General features: G+C 42.3%; 2 protein-coding genes across 6 annotated transcripts in view; one reads left to right on the top strand and one right to left on the bottom strand.

Moving 5' to 3' along the window:
* The window catches only part of PIAS1 (protein inhibitor of activated STAT 1), a 43,390-nt gene extending 40,873 nt beyond the window's left edge, over positions 1–2,517 (top strand). For all 4 annotated transcript variants that reach the window (XM_069986058.1, XM_069986075.1, XM_069986083.1 and 1 more), the window contains exons 11-14: positions 394–574; positions 678–820; positions 1,032–1,069; positions 1,194–2,517. In XM_069986058.1, coding sequence (XP_069842159.1) covers positions 394–574; positions 678–820; positions 1,032–1,069; positions 1,194–1,481 — 650 coding nt within the window. In that variant the 3' untranslated portion in view covers positions 1,482–2,517. The remainder of the gene's footprint in view (positions 1–393; positions 575–677; positions 821–1,031; positions 1,070–1,193) is intronic.
* Positions 2,518–8,198: 5,681 nt separating this feature from the next.
* On the bottom strand, positions 8,199–21,209 carry CALML4 (calmodulin like 4). 2 transcript variants are annotated; one of them, XM_069986181.1, is made up of 5 exons: positions 21,146–21,209; positions 20,877–20,907; positions 13,829–13,969; positions 12,040–12,228; positions 8,199–11,885 (listed from the first exon to the last, which is right to left on the bottom strand). In XM_069986181.1, exons 1-5 carry the CDS (start codon positions 21,146–21,148, stop codon positions 11,788–11,790), a joined length of 462 nt encoding a protein of 153 aa, XP_069842282.1. In that variant the 5' UTR covers positions 21,149–21,209; the 3' UTR covers positions 8,199–11,787. The 2 variants fall into 2 exon arrangements, with proteins under 2 accessions (XP_069842282.1, XP_069842291.1); XM_069986190.1 differs by lacking the exon at positions 21,146–21,209 and having other exon boundaries at positions 20,841–20,900.
* Between the last annotated feature and the right edge of the window lie 462 nt (positions 21,210–21,671).

Consider the following 21,671-nt stretch of genomic DNA (forward strand, 5'->3'; position numbering starts at 1 on the left):
TTTTTTTTAGTTGCATTAATAGTTGAGATTCAGTAACCCAGCATGGCAACTACATGATATACTAAGCTGGCGCTGTTTAAAATGTATTGCATGGGCCAGGGCAAACAGCTAGTCAGCAGGTGTGAGACCTACACTGGTCAAGTATTGATGGCCATGTGGATAGATAATCTGTAAATAAGGCTAGGAAACTTATTTGAGCCTCATGTAACATACAATTTGCATGAAATCCCGATTTGGTTTTAAAAATAATAAAAAGTGCTTTAGCGTCAAGGATACAAGTCTCTACTATACATGGTAGCTAAGTAGGAGGATTGTCTTATGTCCATTCCATACATTTTTAGACCCTCTTGTTGCCTATATATTTTATATGTTAATATGCATTTAATGTTGCAGGTGGGTGTATCAGCAGTACGGTAGAGCACCAGGTGTCGCCTAGCCAGCCTTCTAATAAAAGCAAGAAGGTTGAAGTTATTGATCTGACGATAGACAGCTCTTCAGATGAGGAGGAGGAGGAGCCATGCGCTAAGAGGAGTTGTCCATCTATAACTCCTGCGTCACCATTAAGTAACAAAGGGTGAGCAAGTCAGAAGTTTTATGATTATGATGCTCCCCCCCCCCCCCCCCTCGGTCTCTGTGTAGTCATTCATTTTGGTCTGTATTTTAATTCTTCTCTTCAGTCTGATGAGCCTGCCACACCAGGCATCTCCTATATCTCGAACACCTAGTCTGCCAGCTGTGGACTCCACGTATATCAATACCCCCCTACTTCAGGACTACAGGCATCCTTTCCATATGACACCAATGCCATATGACCTGCAAGGTATGAGTCACCAACGCACTGCTTCTCATGCCACTGCAAATGAGTTCCAGTTAGACTTGTTGGTTTCAGGTTCCATATGCAGATTGTTTGATTGATGTAAAGGCAGTCTGTATCATCTATTTAATTTCTACAGTGAATGTTGAGTGTTATATACACAAGTACTGTATTAGCTTCTTGACGCCTATATCAACTGTATATCTTTTCTTGGCAGGATTGGATTTTTTTCCATTTCTATCTGGAGATAATCAAGTAAGTGCTTCGAAATTCCCCTAACTTTTTTTTTTTTTTCCTTCTCCCCTTCCAGTTGTTTCCTTCCTTACCATTTCCATAATTTGCTTCCTCAAGGCTTTTCTTGTTTCTTGTTTTCCTTTAGCATTACAACACCTCCCTCCTGGCTGCCGCAGCAGCTGCTGCCTCTGAAGAACCAGACCTGCTTCATTCATCACGTTTTTTCCCTTATGCGACCTCTCAACTCTTCCTGGACCAGCTGAGTGCAGGAGCGAGCGCCTCTCTCCCAGCAACCAATGGAAGTAACAGTGGCAGTAACAGCAGCTTGGTATCCTCGAACAGCCTACGCGAGAGCCACAGTGCAACAAGCAGAGGACCAGCAGACAGCTCTTCTCTCTACGGCATAATCCCAGATGTTATCTCTTTGGACTGATCCACAGATGAGCACATTCGGGAGGAATTTAAACACCCCCCGTTTGTTGCCCAATTCCTTTTATTTTATTTTTTTTTAAAGGAAATGTTTAACAGAACAGACATGTACAGAGAACAGAACTATATTTTCAGTTTTACTTTTGTATATAAACCGAAAACTTTACTCATCCCCCTCCACCCTAACAGAAACTGATTTATGGACCCACCTCTTCCCCTGCACTTGCTTCCCCCTGCCCCCCTTTCCATTTTGGTTTTCCAACTGGATCCTGGAGACTGACTCTTGTTCTGGAGCCCTCCACCTGCCTAGTTGGTTCCTCCTTGTATTATCTGGCTTCACAGCATTACCCATTTTTGTACCATATAGATCAGACACAGTATTGGTTTGATTGTCCCTGTACGAGTCAGGTGCTTGCATCAATCATTCTGGAACAATCTCCATTTCTGAATCTAAGCTGCAGTGATCACTTGTTTAGTTTCTTTTCTGCACATGTATCTTGTATTTATTGGATCTTGTTGAAGTCTTTAGCAGTACAAATGAGCATCCTAACATGGCCTTTCTTCTAGGCAGTATTGCAAGGACTTGGAGTGGGTGAAAGTCATCTTATTGGTGTTTGCTGCCAAATGAACACTGCAAAACAAAGCACTTCTGTTCCCATCAGCACTGGGAGACATCTTGAAGGCTCTAAGTTACATTTCTCTAAATTAAGCTATCCATCTAAAGAAAGGGAGAAAACAAAGCCTTTTCCTGTGTGTGAGGAGCTGGCATTAACTAAACCTGAACTTGTCGCACTACTAGTGTTGCATTATTACTCTCTTAGCAGGTCCAGCATTGCAGGCGGTGCCTATATAAAACCGCTCCTGTGCATGATAAGTTAAATGGCTAGAAAGGGCCAAGTAAGGAGGTGAAAACCGTAGTTAAGATGAAGAAATGTGGCCTGTATCTCTATTGAATACTACAGACTGCCTAGATGATACAGATGTATGCTGCTCTGAGCATCTGTTCAGAGTCCTCTATTTCTACTGTTTCCAGTTATGTCAGCAATCAGCAATTATGTCTGTTATATGAAGAGAACGACCTCTCCCTGTATGACTATGACGTTGGTTTCACACAGCACTTATGTAGTGAACCAAGAGTGTTGAGCATCAGCCAACCATAATAATTTGTTATCATTGTGTCTACCTGTGGAAGTCCCACGATTTAAGGAATTGGTTTCTACTATATTTTATTGCAGTTCAAAACAGCTAATTGGATAAGGATAATTGGATTATCCTGGAAGCTTTCTTTCAAAAACAGTGCCACACCTTTGTTCAGGCTGTGTGCGGTATTACTATTCTGCTCCATTCACTTCAATGGAACTAAGCAAAACCACACACTCACTGGGGACAAGGGTGTTTCTGTAAGAAGGCAGCTATGATTATCTAATACAGTATAATCCTTTTAATGTACGACTAGGAGGTTCTGTGAGATTAGAAATAAGGTCCGATTACCTCTCAGATACAGTGTCACTCAAGTCTGTGGGATGTCTGGTAGTGCCTCTCAACCTCCAATATGGTTAATAGAAGGCTGCAATACCAGGCTCAAGTCAATGGACCAGAGTGATGCTGCTCTTTGCAGACAAAGCGGACCTTATTCTTCCAATTTTTATACCATCCCTCTAACATTGACAGACTGACTTTGGGTAGGCTCTCTGTTTGCTTCTAAAGCATGAGTTCACCCTTCTTTTTACAGGATAAATATAATCTATTTAAAGTTACTGTCATTTGTAAAAACTTTTTAGATGTCAGACCCATGTTAAAAGTTTTGTTCGGTCCAGGTCTGTTCAGACCCGTACCAATTGGTTGAACGAGCCAGGTGTACTTTGCGCTAAGAACAAGAAAATGCCCCTCCTGGCTCTGAGTCAATATCAGTCGGGCTCCCTGCTCGATCTCCCGATCAATAGGGGTCTGAACACTCATACCTGGACTTAACAAAACTTTTGCCGTGTCTATACAACATAAGGAGTCCTACAGCTACTGTTGGACTCCTTCTTGCTTTACGTTACTAGGTCAGTTCCCAGGATAACTGACCCTCCAGCATGCACCCCTTATTCTCCGCTGCCACTCTCCGGACCTTGTTCCCCGGTGCTGTTGTATCACAAACTTTTGTTATGTCTCTGACATGTCAAATATTTTTACAAATTACAGTGACACTTTAACAAGCTGAAACAAATGATACATTTCTACTATTGTGTGGAATCTTGGTTGTAGTCCAGAGCTGCATTTACAATTCTGCTTGTTGCCTTTTGGAAACAGTTACATTTTTGACTGCATTGAAAATTGGACATAATCCTAAAAATGTATGTAAGCATTCACGAAGCAGTGGGGCGTTTCTTCTAACTTATTGGGTTATTGTATAGTGGCCGGTGGAAAGACTGCAAGTTCCACAATGAGTTCAGCTCCAAAGCTTGATTTGATTTATAATGCAGACTGTAACTTTGAATCGGCACAAGACAAGTCATCTCATTTAATGACGTCTGTCATGACCCAATTCTATACATTTATGTTCAGGATGGCTATGGGGAGTATGGTATCATGTCATGGCTACACCGGTTAGTTGGCAATAAGGGTTTCTTAACCTGTGGCCCAATTCCCAGCATGCTGGCTGTCACAATGTTTTGCAATAGCAGGTGAGAGGCTATTGGTTGGTGTAGGATCCTACCAGTGAAAGTAATGACACTTGCACTTTATGGCAGAGCTGCAATTGCTGTATGTGTAATGCTCTTGCTACTATTTTCAAATAAGTATTCAGAGCAGTTTATACAGCAGTGTAGCATGAGACAGTGGTATAATATACAGCCCCTGAGTATTCACATGCAAGGTAATGTGTAGAAAGCTGCATTGAACAAACATAGCAATGCAGGTTGTTTTTGTATTGGCAGCTTTTTTTTTATATATATATATATATATATATATATATATATATATATATATACATACATACTATAAGGGTACAAACACACACCGTATACGCAGCAGAGCTGCAGCAGATTTGATGCTGTGTTTAGTTATTTAGATCGTATTTGCTGCGTATCACAGCAGTAAATACGCTGCGTACACGGTGTGTGTGTGTTTATACCCTAAAGCAGTACAAGGAAATGTCCCTACACTGCTCATCAAAAATATAGATTTTTTTTTTTTTTTACTTTTTTTTGCTAATTACCCAGTTGCTATCACAATGCCCTGAATGTGTCCCTGTAGCCATCCTGTAGCAGTACAGGAGGAGCGTTGTCATGTGACATTACCAAGATGTGACTGTACTGACCCCCAATAAGTCATCGAAGTATGAGTGTTTTTGAGGCAGTATGATTTGGTAAAAACCTGCTATGGTCAGATGTTAGCTGTGGGTGAACAAGAAAATGTAGAAAAAATTGAATGCTGTTATGCGTTGAAAAAGTTCCATAATCTAGGTTGTCTTTTTTTACTGTCTGTTACAGATGTGAGTCTCTGCCAGACCACAGGTCCTGAACTGACAATATTCTAGTTCTCTATGATGCTGGGAGGTTCAGGTGTGACTCTGCACTTGTGGCCATAATACAGAAGCAGAAATGAATCCTATGAGTGGATTCTCTTGTCTCTAGGCTAGAATACAGCTGCTTTTATACTGTGTGCAGTTTCTTTCTATGGTATAGCATAGGCTCCAATCTTTGTGCAGTATACATATGGATGCCTCTGTATGGCCTAACCACTGTTCTCCTTGATCCCTCTTGTACATACATGTGAATAGAAAAAGAAACCACCAGACACCTCTGGTGACAGCTTTTGTCCCAGAGAACAAAATGATCAGGCATTTGAAATCCCACGTGTCTGATCCTTTTCTCCATAACATCTGCCATTGGGGTGGGGGAGTCAGGGGGCCACCATACACACTAGATAGGTGGCTGATAACGTTGAATTGGTGCATTTAATGTTAATGGGTCATAATTGAAATGGGTAAGAAAAAAAAAAACGCTACCTTCTTGCAGAAATAGCACCACCCCTGTCCTAAGGTTGTGTGTGGTATTACAGTTTAGCTCCATTCACTTCAATGGAATTGAGCTGCAAAACCCCCACCCAACCTTAGGACAAGAATGGTGCTGTTTCTTGTGGCCATGTTTTCCTAAACCTGGATAATTCCTTTAAGGGTATCCCTTGGAGAGAATACTTTTTGACAATTCCTGATGCACTGGCAATAACTATAACCTGAGGAATAGTAAGGGAATTCTGAAAACATGCCCTGTTTGTGGATCATGGGGATTGTAGAGAGACTGATCTTAAATTCTGGGTAATAACTAAATGATGATTTCTGACTACTAGTGTTAAGTGGATCTGTCAAAATGTTTGGGTTTGGCAACATTATCTAACCCTGTACACAGTACAGAGAATTTGGATGCAGCCCTAGGGAGTCCTGGAAAACATGGATACAGCCTATGATTGTATTTAAGGTTTTCCTGGCAGCCCTAGGGTAGCATCCAACTTCTGCAGCTGAGGGGAACTAAACTCCGAGGCTTATGGTTCAGATTATGTCGCCAAACATTCTCACAGATCTACTCAACACTACTGGCTACCAATGAAGATGATGCCAGTCCCAGAGGCAGGAAATAGGAGTCCAGCCCTACTAGTCCTGCGTGATGTGTTCTTAGTAGAGATGAGCGAACTGGGTTCGAGTCGATCCGAACCCGAACATTCGGCCTTTGATTACCTGGGGCTGCAGAACTTGGATAAAGCTCTAAGGTTGTCTGGAAAACATGGATACAGCCAATGACTATGTCCATGTTTTCCACATAGCCTTAGGGCTTCAGCAGCCACCGCTAATCAAATGCCGAAAGTTCGGGTTCGGATCGACACGAGCATGCTCGAGGTTCTCTCATCTCTAGTTCTTAGCCAATGACATGAGAATACTTGGTAAAAAGTTGCATGTGACAGGATGGGACTCTTGCCTGCATACAATTTACATTGGCAGGAAAGAGGCCTTAGGGCTCAGATATCTAATTTATAGAATAATTCCATAACATAAGAGGTTATGTGCAGCACTGTTCTGTAGGTGCTTTGCATGGAGGGAGGGGTTGTAGTGACGGGACTCTTCTCAGTTTTACAAGAACAGATCTGCATACCAGAAAAGACTGGTTGCAGTAGATTATTTGTTAGTTTGCACTTGGCGTAGTCTCTTAGGTGAGATGTCACTAATCTGTAAAGTGAGGATCTAGGCTTCCCTCTAGATGCCATCCAACCTGTGGGTATCTGGCTATTGAAAAAGCTACAATTCCTATTCTGCTGAAGGAATTGTGATGATGATGATGATAGTTGTAGTTCTACAACAGCTGGAGAGCCACCGGTTGGGGAAGCCTGATCTATAAATGTAAATGCACTCATTAGCTACCCCTAGTGGTAAGAGGTCAGGTTTTGCAGACCAAACCACCTAACCTTTGTTTTTAGTTTTGAGTGTAAGTTCATTACATACTCTAAATCGATGTTTTCCAAATGAGGTTAAAATTTTAATTCTGGAAATAAGATTTGATCACTGGTTTTATAGCCAGCTCTTCATCCATCACAAAGGGTAATATTCCTGGATGGCTTGTAGTAGGGGCTCTTTGTGCTCTGTAGCTGATCTACAAGGAGATGTGCTCTGTTTGTGACTTTCTTTTTCATGTTTTTCCCATCCTTTGCTCTCATTGGGTAATACAGTCCTGCTGCTTATCCATACACTGCGGTGGGGTAAGCAGCAGAACGCGCGGCAGCAGATGTACAGAACACCACAAACGATCCAATCCTGTAACTCATTGCCTTAATCTTGTGTTCATATGGCATGCCAGACCAGCTGAAAGGCTTTTAAAGATGTATAATAGGCCAATGTCAGTTTGTATAAAGTACCAAGTGAAAATATTTATTACTTGCATTGGAAAAATTGTTTACCTATTGAATGTTATCTGTTTCTGTAGAAGTCTTTAGATGTAATAAAAGCATTCTGATGTCTTCTTGTGACATGTGGCTGTCCCTTCTCATAGAGGTCTAGTTATAAAGATTTCATTTTGCACTTTATAGCTTCAAGGGAAAGGGATGCGTGGTAAGGCTCAACTAGAAGATCTGGGGCCCCATTTCTAAATCTGTAATGGGTACAGGGGTGAATAGGAACACTCTGAATGTGATGGGCAGTGCTTCTCGATTCCAGTGATATTTGTGCCTATACCACCGTCACCCCTCCCAATCCAAGTCTGCATATGTTTGCAACCCTTCCTTTTAAAGGGGTTATCCAGAGAAAATCTCTTCTTTCAAAGCAACTGGTTTCGGAAAGTTATATAGATGTGTAATTCTATTTATTTAAAAATCTCTTAAGTTTTTCCATACTGCCCAGAGCAGTAGCCCATCCCTATAGAAAACCTCTCCTGCTCTGGACAGTTCCTGACATAGACAAAGGTGGCAGCAGAGAGCACTGTCTGGGTATGTGCACACTGAGTAAATAGGACAGAAAGTCCGTCGCGTAATCAGACGACCGCGGCGGGCGCGCGCGTCTCCGCCCGTGCCATAGACTCCATTCTATGCACAGGCGGATTCCTTCCTCTGCCTAAAGAATGATCGAGTTCATTCTTTGGGCGGAGGAAGGAATCCGCCTGTACATAGAATAAAGTCTATGGCACGGGCGGAGACGCGCGTGCCCGCCGCTGTCCGCGAGCGTCTGATTACGCGACGGACTTTCTGTCCTATTTACTCAGTGTGCACATACCCTCAGGCTGAAAAGAACACCACTTCCTGCAGGACATATAGTAGCTGATAAGTAAGGGAAGATTTGAAAATTTTAAATAGATGTAAATTACAAATCCTGTATAACTTTCTTGGATAACTCCTTTTAAAGTGATAAAGAGCAATGAAACCACACATTGTTGTGGAGAAAGTGATTTTATAGTTACTAAATTGTCCATGGCAAGCACTCTAAACTCTCATCCTTGGAGGGCATGTGTGGATCCCATTAAACTTCTATTCTGGATTGCCTCCTTGTGGGTATTCCCAATTGTCTGAGTCAACTTAGTTCCTGGATCCTCCCCTATCTAGATAACCTCTTGTGTGACTGTTAAACATAAAGCAAGTACTGCATTTATTATCTACTACTTTATATTTGGACTAATATGTAAAAGATACAAGCATAAAAAAAATTTAAAACCCATCAGTGCATTTCAGACCTCTCAAACACATAACCTAAAACGCTAATAAAAGCCCATCAATATCTTTTATGTTGGTCCAAAAATGACACTGATCATCTACTACTTTATTAGCCTCAAGAGATTATATCTGGATATTAGTGGAGAATCCAGGAGCCTGAGAGACCATTGGGAAGAAAAGGCTGGGGGTCCTATGTGAGACACTTTCCCACTTGGACCCCCAATTAAAGGGGTTATCCAGCTCTACAAAAACATGGCCACTTTCCCCCTACTGTTGTCTCCAGTTTGGGTGGGGTTTTGAAACTGTTTCATTGAAGTAAATGGAGCTTAATTGCAAACCGCACCTGAACTGGAGACAACAGTAGGGGGAAAAGTGGCCATGTTTTTGTAGCGCTGGATAACCCCTTTAATGGAGTGCACCATGTATGTTGCAGCCACACAGCTCATTCTCTCTATTGGGTTGCACACATTTCCAAGTTAAGCCCTCAGAAATGTTCCAAAGTTTCTGCTAAAAGGTGACAAAGACTTTGTTAACCAAAATATTAGAGAGAAATAAGCTATACACTACAATTAAAGTTCTGGCACTCTAATAGTTGACCAAGCCATTCCACAACAGTGCTCCAGGTTTACTAACTATATCACGCCACACACTATTAGGCCATGTTTACACAACTTATGTTTAGCATAAATCACGGCTGTTGTTGCAAATTGCAAAAACGCCTGTGATTTATGCTAAACATACGTTGTATTTGAATGGAATCCTGTCCGGAGCGTGCAGCTCCAGATGGATGCTCCTTTGTGTGCAACGGTGAATTGGGATGTGCGCCCGCATCCGAATTCACCAGAAATGAAGATCAACCGGCCAGTACTGCAGTACCGGCCGGGATGATCTTCAGTAACACCGGCTGTTCTGGGATCCAGACGGTGGTATACGCAGTGGGACCATGGCCTCATGCTGTGGTATAGACGTTAACATTTTCACTTAATATGCATTAAACTTTCAAAAGGGAATAATCAGATCGGATGCATTTAGTAGTCAATTGCAGAATCCTATGTCCAAGGATGCAGAAACATTGAATGCAAGCTCATTGATGCCTGTGCATGTATGAGTGAGTATATTAGGAGGGGGCTTGTTGGTGCACTGAGGCTGTTGCTAAAATCTGCCAGGCGTATGTTTCAGTGAGGCCGCACAGTTTTGATGCACCTGGATTTATGTAGTGGCATGGACCAGCAGGTGATTTTGTTATACCAGCGTAATAAATCTCCCCAGCATAACTTGTTTAGGGGTCCAGTGGGTGGTCCTAGTGACTGCTCAAACAGGAAAAGCTGTCAGAGATGAGCTAAACCTCAGTCAGTGTATCCATGTTTTACAGGCAGTCCTGGGACCTGCCATCACTTACAGCTGCCGAAAATATGGCTAAAGAACTATCGCCAGAGGATCACTACCCTGATTACACAGGACAAGGTCAACCTGTTTGCCCAATAATGTAACAGGGACCTTCGCCAACTAATAATTGGTCTAAATTTGGGCTAGAAAGCCTAAGTGTTCTGAGAAGAAAGGATATGCAAAATAGCTCTCACATCTCTTGAGCAAAGAAATGTCCCCGAGTCTCGCTCAGTCAAGGAGCCTTAGAACATTGACAGAGGATTTTATTCTAAGCCAAACAATCTCTCCAAAAGAAAAGATTTCCCATCTGCAGACAGCTGTTTTGGGGGTTTTGCCCCTCATCAGTGCAGAGCAGGGTGTTGGCTGGCTAGTGAGAGGTCTATCAGCGTGGGTCAAAGTGCTGGTTTTATAGTGTTCCAAGAACATTGCCAAAAAGTTCAGCATCTCTCTTTAACCCTTACTAAGAATACAACAATGGCCTGAGCCCTTGGGATAAATCTGGTGCAGAAATGGTCACTGCCGATATCCGTCCTGTGTAAAAGAGCCTGAGATCAGCCAACAAATGAGAAATGTCTGGTTCGTTGGCTGATCACATCTTTTGTGCAACCATTAAAATCCTTATTAGTTGTGTAAAAAAAAATGTGATGATAGGTATCGGCAGGGCTGTGGAGTTGGAATTTTCATATGAATTTTATAAATGTTCCTCATTAATATATTTTATGTTTTATCAATCTAAAGACCTTATTTATAACAACCAGAAATATAAACCCTTTCTCACGTACATTAAGTTTCCTCCGTATATCAGTAATAAAGCACTGGCCCTATTAGATAAAGGTGGTCGGGGAGAGGTTGTCAGTCATTATTTGTCAGTTTCTTTCTGAGCTGGAAGAGTCCATTGTGTGGGGGGAGATCTGTGCTGTTCTGGATGACTGCATATGAGCAGCAGTGTAGTATGAAGATATCCTGTGTAGCTGTAACCACTGTCCTCAATGTGGTGTTTTGTCTCTGGGAGAAGATTGTGTGTTTTTCTTCAGTGTGCTATGGCTGCAGGAGGCTGTGTGTTGCGGGGGGCGGGGGGGGGGCATCAATAATAATAATTAAAAAAAAAAGTCCTATTTACGTGTTCCTTGTGCCCTCACTGTGCAGCATAACAGCTCACGGTCCCCTGCTGGGCTCCTGATCCTGTGAAGTCACTCCCATTTAAGAATGCCTGCTCAGCCAATCAGTGAGTGAGGCGGGGCACAGCTGCAGTCACTGAATGGTAGTTCCTGTGGGGCCGCGATGATAGAGAGCTAATAAATCTGGGTCTATGTCTGACCTCTGTATCAGAGATATCTGGCATTAACAGTTTTCCTTGTGTATGGTGAATATTTAGTTAGTAGTAAGCTGTTCAGGACATGGTAGTTGGAGACTGGCTGCGGTCCCTGCACACACCCTCTGCTTTATATCTTTCGTTATTCCTTCAGAAGTCGCCCCAGGATCATGTAGGACATTACGCAGAAACTGCTGAGCCAGTTCTACTTTACACTAATGTAATAAATAACTCCCCTGGTGTCTGACCGTCCATTTATGAAGGATTCAGAGCTTGATAAAATTGGAGTCGGTGCTTGATAAAATTCAGGAGTCTTACCAACCCCATAGCCCTGGGTATAGGTGGCAGAAACAGTCCAGCGTTCATTCGTGAGGTCCGGCCCACAAGATGGATTGAGCGTTGTAAAGGCTCTGCAGGCGAGTTGACCATGTGTTGGACACTAGTAGTCAGGTGGTGGCACTGTGATCTTCCTCACAAAGTCTTCATACTTCACCATGCCATCAGGCCCTACCTCAGCATCTCGAAAGAGATCATCCACTGAAAATAGAAATAATAGATTTTTTTGAGTGAGTAAAACAAACATCTGCTGCATTGCTCACTGCCGCTTTCTCAAGCGATATACAAATCCAATGGTAACACTAGGCCTCTACCACAACCCAGACTATTATCTTATTATCTATGTTAGTCCTACCTTCTTCAGGTGTTAGCTTTTCTCCCATGCTGGTTAGTTTAGCCTTGAGCTCGGCCAGTGGGACCTTTCCCTTCTTGTGCCTGTCAGTCATCAGCATGGCTACAAGGATCTCATTCTCTGGGTCCTCCTGCTTCTGCTGACGGTACATGATGGTCAAGAAGGTTGAGAAATCCACTTCTCCATCTTTACCTACAGAGTAGAGACCAGGGACCAGCTATGATATGTATAACAGGCCTACATTTTAGTTTGTACATTTTTCAGCCTGAATTTTCTTCTTTTTTTTTTTTTTGCAAAAGCCTATTCACACAATGGAGTTTAAATACATGTTTAAGGCATAAACCATGGTAAGGATAAAGTTCCAGGATGACATGCTGTACCCTGAAAGTCACCACTTCATGTTCCACTAAGGGGGGAAAAAGTTGCAAACAGATGTAAAATTAATTTTTAGTCTTCATTTGTAAAGGAAAAAAACTCCCCACTATTTCTTAATGTGAATTTACCCCAAGGGTACAGTCACACCGCTTGAATGCAATATGCATTTGTAGGGTTACAGAACCTATTATGTGACTGGGAATTTAGATTTTCTTTAACATTAAAGTAGTAATAGTTATTTTTTTTTTGCAGAAATGAATAGTACAAGGGATTTAAAAAAACAACCCCGTAATAGGTTTTATTAGGCAAAAAAAAGCCTGTTTGTACTCAAAAAGCTGTTTTCCTTATAATAGACACAGATGGGTGAGGGGCTTTTTGGTGAGGGGCTTTTGGGTGAGCTTTTTGAGAACAGGAGGAAACTTGTTTGCTTAATAAAACCTATTACAGAATTTCTTAAAATCACTTGTACCATTGATTCCTGCAAAAAAATTTAAATGACAGTTACACTTTAAATGGGGAGGAGGTCAATATTTGCAACCTAGACTGGAAAACCTTCACCAGTTTTACTTGGCACATTTGAAGACTGAAGTAGTTTTAGTAAATCTGAGCCACAGTATTTTTCCAATACCAGGAGTAGACCCATAGAAAAAATCCTTCCATAAGAGTTGGACACAATCTGAGGTTGATTAGGGGATCTGGAGCAACAGGAGAACATCTTACTTTACTGAAAGAGTAGTACGCCTGGAACAAACTTTCAGCTGATGTAGCAGGTAAACTCCACAATAATTGAAAGTAAACCTGTCTGGAATAATCATGTTTCTTCAGCTTGTTTGGGGGATTTTTTTCAAACTTTTTTTTTGCCCATATTTTCAGACACATTAAGAGATGGACTGCAAACAAATTTTTTGGGGGATGTTTAGGTCCCAAAAAGATGTGCCAAGATACGTGCACATAAACTGCCCAAGGGACGTGCCTTGCAACTTGATTTTAGAGCTGTAGTTGAATTATAGCCATAAAATGGCATAAAAGGCAGTTTTCCTATTGAAGTCAACAGAACTCAACGGGAAAAAAAAAACTTTTTAAGACATAAATGAGACGTTTTTGGGCTGTTTTACATCCCCAAAAATGTAGCAGAAGTAAGTCTTTGTTTTACAGTATGGGGTGTCAAACCATGTTACATAGTAGCAGGAAATAACTGCTGACCCCATCACTGTGCAGAGTGGGTGTTTTATGCCTAAATGAAACAGCAGCTCCAGGGGATTGGGGGCAGGTAAGTATGCTTTCTTAAATAAAAAAAAAATAATAACCTCCCCCCCCCCCAAAAAAACAACATTTACTGACAGTTTTTGCATTACACTTAAACTGGCTTTTGCCACATAGACTATAACATAAATAATATACTTGTACCAATACCTACCAATTTTTTGAACCTGCAGGTGGCGGCTGACCTCTGCAGGGGTGGGACAAGTCCCCAAACAACGCATGACAGTCAGAAGGTCTTGAGCAGGAATCTTGCCCTTTCCCTTTTTATCATACAGGTTAAAACATTCCTTGAACTCTGTGAGAATACACAAATCACAGATGACACAATGCAGTGTTTCATAGATGAACATTCTGATTTCAGGAAATATCCCTCAAACATATGGATGAGAATTTTTGTAGTAAAAGGAGTACTCCAGAGATTTTTTTAATCAACTGGTACCAGAAAATTATATGATAGAGAAATAATTAAAAAAAAAAAAAAATCTTAAGCCTTCCAGTACTTATCAGCTGCTGTATGTCCTACAGAAAGTGGTGTATTCTTTCTAATCTGACAGGGCAGTCTATGCTGCCACCTTTGTCAGCATCAGGAACTGTCAAGAGCAGTAGCAAATCCCCACAGAAAAACTTTGTTGTTCTGGAGAGAAGTGGGCAGAAAGCACTGTGTCAAACTGAAAAGAATACACCACTTCCTGCAGGACATATAGCAGCTGATAGGTACTGGAAGGCCTAAGATTTTTAATTTTTTTTAACAGAAGTAATTTACTAATCTGTAAAACTTTCTAATACCAGTTAACTTAAAAACTTTTTTTTCCCTTCTGGAGTACCCCTATAATAAAATATGTTTTTAATTTGCAATGGCTGAGAAAAATGTTGCCACAACAACAGAGTTATCAATTGAAATACTGGAAAGGCTTATAAAGCTTATTTTAAATGGAAATCCACCACAGTGTGTGTAAGAAGATGTTGGTTGTTCCAAGTCAGCTGTGTGTTAAAGTATAAACAAATTGAGAAGATTATGCAAGGAAAAAGTGTGGAAAGACAAAGGAAGACATGAAAATATGAGTGTAGAATATTCAAAGCAATACACAGTACAGATAAAAAGGCACAACAAATCAAACAGTGAATGGGCAGAAACAGGAACCAATGTTTAGGACAAAACTGTAAGTGATTCCATATGGAAAAGCCAAATAAAAACCAGCATTAGCACCTAAACAGAAGATACAGGAGTCGTGCGTTTACACAGAAAGATTTATCTGACAGATTTTGGAAGCAAAAGCCAGGAATGAATTTGAAAAGAGGATAGATCCCAGTCTTTCCTTTATGACCTGATCCCTGTTTATAGTCTGTTCCTGGTTTTGGCTTCAAAGATCTGTCAGATAAATCTGTCTGTGTAAACGCACCATAATGCTAAGTTTACACGAGGCGATTATTGGCCCGATCGCACGATTAACGATTTCGAAGTAACGATTTTTTTTTATAACGATCAGCGTTTAGACTGTACGATATATCGTACGGAAAAATCGTTTTGCAATCGCGCGCCCGCAGCCTGGCCCGCCCGCAGCCCGGCCCTCTGCTCAACCGCAGCCCCCTGCGCCGCCCAGATCGCCACCCCCGCCGCTCCGATCGCCACCCCTGCTGCCGCTCCGATCGCCACCCCTGCTGCCGCTCCGATCGCCCCCCCCCCCGCTGCCTCTCCGATCGCCCCCCCCCGCTGCCTCTCCGATCGCCCCCCCCCCGCTGCCTCTCCGATCGCCCCCCCCCTGCTGCCTCTCCGATCGCCCCCCCCTGCTGCCTCTCCGATCGCGCCCCCCCCCGCTGCCGCTCCGATCGCCCCCCCCGCTGTCGCTCCGATCGCCCCCCCCGCTGCCGCTCCGATCGCCCCCCCCCCCGCCGCCGCTCCGATCGCCCCCGCCGCCCCGGCCACGAGCATACGTTACCTGCTCCGCGTAGCAGGTCTTCGAAATCCACGGCTCCCCTCTTCAGCGCACTGATTGGCTGAAGAGATGAGTCGGGAATTTCAAACGGCTCCTCTTCAGCCAATCAGTGCTGCCTTGCATTGATTGGCTGAAGAGGGGAGCCGGGAATTTCAAACGGCTCCTCTTCAGCCAATCAGTGCTGAAGAGGAGCACTGATTGGCTGAAGAGGAGCCGTTTGAAATTCCCGGCTCCCCTCTTCAGCCAATCAGTGCACTGAAGAGCGGAGCCGGGGATGTGGAAGACCTGCTACGCGGAGCAGGTAAAGTATGGTCGCGGCGGAGGCGATCAGAGCGGGGGGGGGCTTTGGGGGCGATCGGAGCGGCGGGGGTGGCGATCGGAGCGGCGGCGGGGGTGGCGATCGAGCCGGCGCAGGGGTCTGCGGATGAGCGGGGGGCCAGGCGGCGGGCGGGGCTGCGGGCGGCAGGCCTATCGCGCGACCACTGTTTACACGGAACGATCGGCGAATTTTTTGCGAACTACGAACGACGATTTATGAACATGTTAAAAGATCAAAATGAACGATTTATCAATCGTTCTCCGCGTTTACACGTACGATTATCGTTCGAATTCGATCGTTATCGCGAAAATTCGCCCGATAATCGCTCCGTGTAAACTTAGCATAAGGGTCCATTTACACAGACAGATTTATCTGACAGATTATCTGCCAAAGATTTGAAGCCAAAGCCAAGAACAGACAATAAACAGAGATCAGGTCCTAAAGGAAAGCCTCTTTTCAAATCCATTCCTGGCTTTGGCTTCAGATCTTTAGCAGATAATCTGTCAGATAATCTTTCTGTGTAAATGGACCCTAAAGACAAGCAATCATGGAGTGTGGAAGATTGGATGATGGTGATTTTCAGTATTGCATCACTAATCTGCACTGCCTAGGAGATGGTGCTGGGACTTTTGTCTAGTGCTGTCCTACTGAAACATAACAATGACAAATGCCGCCATAAAGTCTGTCTGACAAACTGGCCACTAAAGCCATGCATACACTATACAGAACAGTAACCCTGGACACAAAGGGTACTTTACTAATGCTTCATATGAAACCGTTTCATTACTTATAACACATAAAGACTATGTTCACACCACGATTTTCAATGCCCGTTATTTTCATATTTTGACGGCTACTGAGAACATCTTCCGTTATTTTATAGGCTATGTTCACACAACGTTTTTTCAGCCCTGTTTAAAATTACCTCCGTCATTTTGAGTCTAAAATAGCGGATGTAATTTAGCAGCCTGGCCTCCCCTTAGTGCATTATTCTAGTTTGGTTACTAATTGGCCTTTGGATGCGGCTTAATTGAAAAGTCCATTTAATTTAATAGTAAAAGAGGAGAACAGTGACAAAAGAAAAATTGTGTGTGAACAACTAATAAAAAATGTCCGAAAATAATGATCTAATTCATTATTTTGATAAACCTCCGTTATTCAATACATTTTGTGCACTGGACGTCCGTCTTCCCATTGACTTCAATACATTGCCATTGCAGTCAGTTAAATCGCAGCAATAACAGGCTTTTATTACATTTCAAAATTGGCCGCCTTTTCTCTATTTTTGATGTTGTGTGAACATAGCCATACACTGTATGCGCAAACAGCTGTTGTTTCCATAGTCTTCAATGGAAATCATTAAAGTCTGAAAACAACGGGCATTATTTAGAAAAAAAAAATGGTGCTCGTTTTTTTTTTTTTGTTTTTTTTTACAGAAAATTTACAGTGTGGGAACATAGCCAAAATGTGATATCCCAGACGCCTGCAATATGAAGGCAGCAGACTATATAATTAAGGTCTCAGCACTCGCTTGGAGTCTATAATATCCATACGGAGACCCCACCAGTAGGACAACTTTTTTCTCATACATTATAAGGCCATACAGGTGGTTTGAGCCTAACTGGTATTTTAAATAATTATAATTCTATTTATTTCAGTTACTTGTATAGTGCTGACATGCTCCATAACACTGGCATTATTCACACCTCACCCTGGTTCCTATCAGGCTCAAAATCTAATTTCCTCATATTAAACCCTTACTAGGGTCACTTTTCATAGTAAGCCAGTTAACCCTTTAGTATATTTTTCAGAATGTGAGGAAACTGGAGGACCTGAAAGAAACCCACACACCGTTGCTGTGTGTTTGAGCCATTAGGTTTTTGCATTGTGTTCTCTGCTACTGTCCTGAATAGATGGCCTCATGTATTAAAGGGGTTATCCAGTGCTACAAAAACACAGCCACTTTCTTCCAGAGACAGCACCACTCTTGTTTCCAGTTTGGGTTGGGTTTTGAAACTTAATTCCGTTAAGGTGAATGGAGCTTAAAGGGGTTATCCAGCAGTACAAAAACATGGCCACTTTTCCCCCTCTCTTAACTCCAGTTCAGGTGTGGTTTGCAATTAAAGGGGTTATCCGGCACTACAAAAACATGGCCACTTTTCCCCCTCTCTTGTCTCCAGTTCAGGTGTGGTTTGCAATTAAGCTCCATTTATTTCAATGGAACTGAGTTTCAAAACCCCACCCAATCTGGAGACAAGAGAGGGGGAAAGTGGCCATGTTTTTGTAGCGCTGGATAACCCCTTTAAGTTCCATTTACTTCAAAGGAACTGAGTGGTGCAAAAGTGGCCACTTTTTGTAGCACTGGATAACCCCTTTAAGATCTCTGTATAGGGGTGCAGTGTGAGCTCCCAGGAATATAGTAGACTCTGTTTGTCCCATACAATCAGGGAATCCACATCTCACCCCGGAGGTATGGTGTCCTAACCACGGAGCCATAATTTTCCCTCTACTTGATATGGAACAACATATGCCATTCATTACAATAATTCCTTTTATTTGTTTGAGGTTTCACAAAGCCGGAATGTTTCTCTGTTAAACAAACATATCGAGGGGATATACTTGTGTTTCATACACCACCCTCATGTAGAAGCCCGCCGGCGTGAAATACATTGCATCCATGGCTGCAGCAGATGTAGAGATCTACCCCAGCTACAAGTTTAGCTTACATCTCCACCATACAGTATGCCAGTTCCTGGCCTAAATTATAATCAGAGGTCGTAGGGTGGTATAAACTGGCCAAAAAGTCACAAAATGTTTTGTGTAAATGAGAAATAAAATATACAATTTCCCCCAGAAACTGGTGTAAATATAGGAATAATTCCACAACACCGCCCCCGCAAATACACATTTTTTTAGTTAAATGTCAAAAAATAGGGCCCCCCCCCCCAGCCGTTTGATACAAAATACGTAGTCAGGAGTGAAGAGGGCAGCTATGGTGACTGTTTTGGTATGTGTGTTTTTTAATCTTTTTTTTTATTTTTTAAATGAACTTATATCTCATATATATTATTCACCTCTCTCTATTTTTTTCTGAATAAATTAAAATGTATCCATTAATACTATGTAAGCAAGTTAATGGGATAAAGAAAACTTGTTAAGAATACAATTTAGAAACACACAGTAAGCTCATCTCCTCCACCTAGTGGTGATAATGTAAAAGACACATATCACTTTTGCAAACTTCTTAAGTCATACGGGGACATTTATTAAGGTGTGCAGCAGCCATTTTATGGTTCAGAGGGGCCAGATGTGAACTTATATAACTTACACATAGGGGGAGATTTATTAAACTGGTGTAGAGTTGTCTTAGTTGCCTCTAGCAACCAATCAGATTCCACCTTTCATTTTCCAAAGAGTCTGTGAGGAATGAAAAATGGAATCTGATTGGTTGCTAGGGGCAACTGGGCCAGTTTTACTTTACACCATGTTTGATAAATCTCCCCCACAGTATGTTTTAGCTTGATTTACCTTTGACAGGAAGTGGAACATGAAAGAACTACACAATGTGGTATTGTCTCCAGCTCCCTGCATCTTCCCTTCCTTCTAAGACAACACATCCCCCTCTGCTGTCTCAGAAAAATTGTCTGGATTTGGTCTCTGAACTTTATACCCACCCCCTGAATGATGTCCTCTCCCCTGCCCATCCCCATAGAGGCTTCATAAGGTGCTTCCTGTCATATACACATATATAAACATATCTTTATTGGTGCTGCTATTTACTGAACAATGCCACAAGCAGGGGAGAAAATATAGTAGCTAATGCAGACTTGCTGTGTGGAGAGAGTCTGCTGTAAAAGGCTCCGTGCACATGGAGCAAAAATGGCGTAATTCTCTGCCGTGGAATGCCGCCAGCTTTCCTGTCATAATGACAGTCTATGGGAGGCTCGCACCCGTCCTCTCTCCGTGCTGAAGAATGAACATGTTTATTCTTCAGAGTGAAGAGAGGAGGCGCGCGAGCCTCCCATAGACTGCCACTATGACAGGGAGGCTGGCGGCATTCTGCCACTTTTGCTCTGTGTGTATGCAGCCTAAAGCAATGCTCTGCAATCTCTCTGGGTGAGGAATGAGCAAGGTGGGAGTGCTGTAATAAACAGCTGAGCTAAGCACTGCATTCTGGGAATTGTAGTACCGAAGAACTGCTCAGGAATCACAGGTAATTAAAAAGACATAAAACAAAGATTTTTGGTGGTTTCAGAACCTGGGTCAGATAAGTAAACCTATATGCTTTAGCAGTACTTAAAATAAAAACAACAAAAAAAAAACTTACATTAGAATACCCCTTTAGGGTACGCTCACACTTACCGGATCCGCAGCAGATTTCATTTAAATAACTGAATACAGCATCAAATCTGCACCATCAAAACTGCTGCGGATCCTGTAGGTGTGAACGCACCCTTATAAGGTCTCAGGAGGGCAGTTATAAAGAAGCTAAATTCTTATACGGATTAGCTGAAGAGTTATACACTTCACCTGATAACGCTGCCTGCCTCTATCTGCTGTGAGTACATTTTACAGTAACAGGGAGAAAAGAAGACAGGCTGAAGTTGTATTACAGTATAATACACTATAGTGTTAGTTAGGGGAGAGGAGTTCTACGTCACTGATCTATCAGCTGCTGCACCTAGATTGGACTCATGGGAATTTCTTATGTAGATGTATAGAACAGGCACAAAACAGGGCAGAGGGACAAAAGTATAGACTGCTCCTCCAAAAGGAAGAAGCTCAGGAGGTATGGATGAACAGGAGACAAGCCAGCTGCTTCCACAAAGCACTAATAGGAAAGATAGAAAGCATGAAGCCCACATGACAGTTCCTTATTCTATAACAGATGGTAATAACAAGGCATCAATTACTTTTAGGTCAGTCCTCCCAGGCCCCCCAGGACTTACTTTGTATGTCATCCTGGGATAGGAACTTGGTCTGTAGAAAACACAATATCAGTTATCTAAATGAAAGATATTGGCAGCAATCCATAGAAACATACGTACATATATAATGTGAAAAGGGTGAGGTCAAGACTCAGGATACAAGAAAGACAAGTCATACAAATGTCTTACAACAGTATTCGCCTTGCTCTACCCCCAGGGACATGGTAAAGGATGGGTACATGCATGCTGTGACCCCCTGATAACGTCTGATCCATCTGATCACAACCTACCATCTCTGGTCTCTGTGCTGTTCCTGCTCCCTGTGAGATGATAAAGTCCACACAGGAAGAAGAACATCCGGCCACACTGACTCCATTGCCATGGAGACCTGGGGTCAGATTCCACCACGATCCGCCAGGTAACAGGTCCTATTACCCTCATAAAACAGCTGTCACACAAAACTCCTATCCCAATAAAGTATTGATGAAGTGTAGACAGAACACGGTCTCTTCCTGTACTTAACCATGACTTATGAATTTTGATTGTCTTTTTAGTATATCGGACCTGGCATGGGATAAGATAGATGGACTCTGATGATTACCAAATGATTCTTAATAATTTTGTTTTATCCTGCTTTGGGATTAAATTGTTATTTTTCTTAATTGTTTTTTGAATAGTTTTTTTTTTTTTGTTAACCTTTTATCTAATCTAAAGGCATCATGTTATAGAGGAGAAGGAGCTGAGCAGATTGATATATATCTTTGTTAAAAAAGATTCACTTTAACTTGTCACTTATTGAAATCCTTGACTTTTCCA

The sequence above is a fragment of the Dendropsophus ebraccatus genome, chromosome 1, assembly GCF_027789765.1.
Source record: "Dendropsophus ebraccatus isolate aDenEbr1 chromosome 1, aDenEbr1.pat, whole genome shotgun sequence".
Lineage (NCBI taxonomy): Eukaryota > Metazoa > Chordata > Amphibia > Anura > Hylidae > Dendropsophus > Dendropsophus ebraccatus.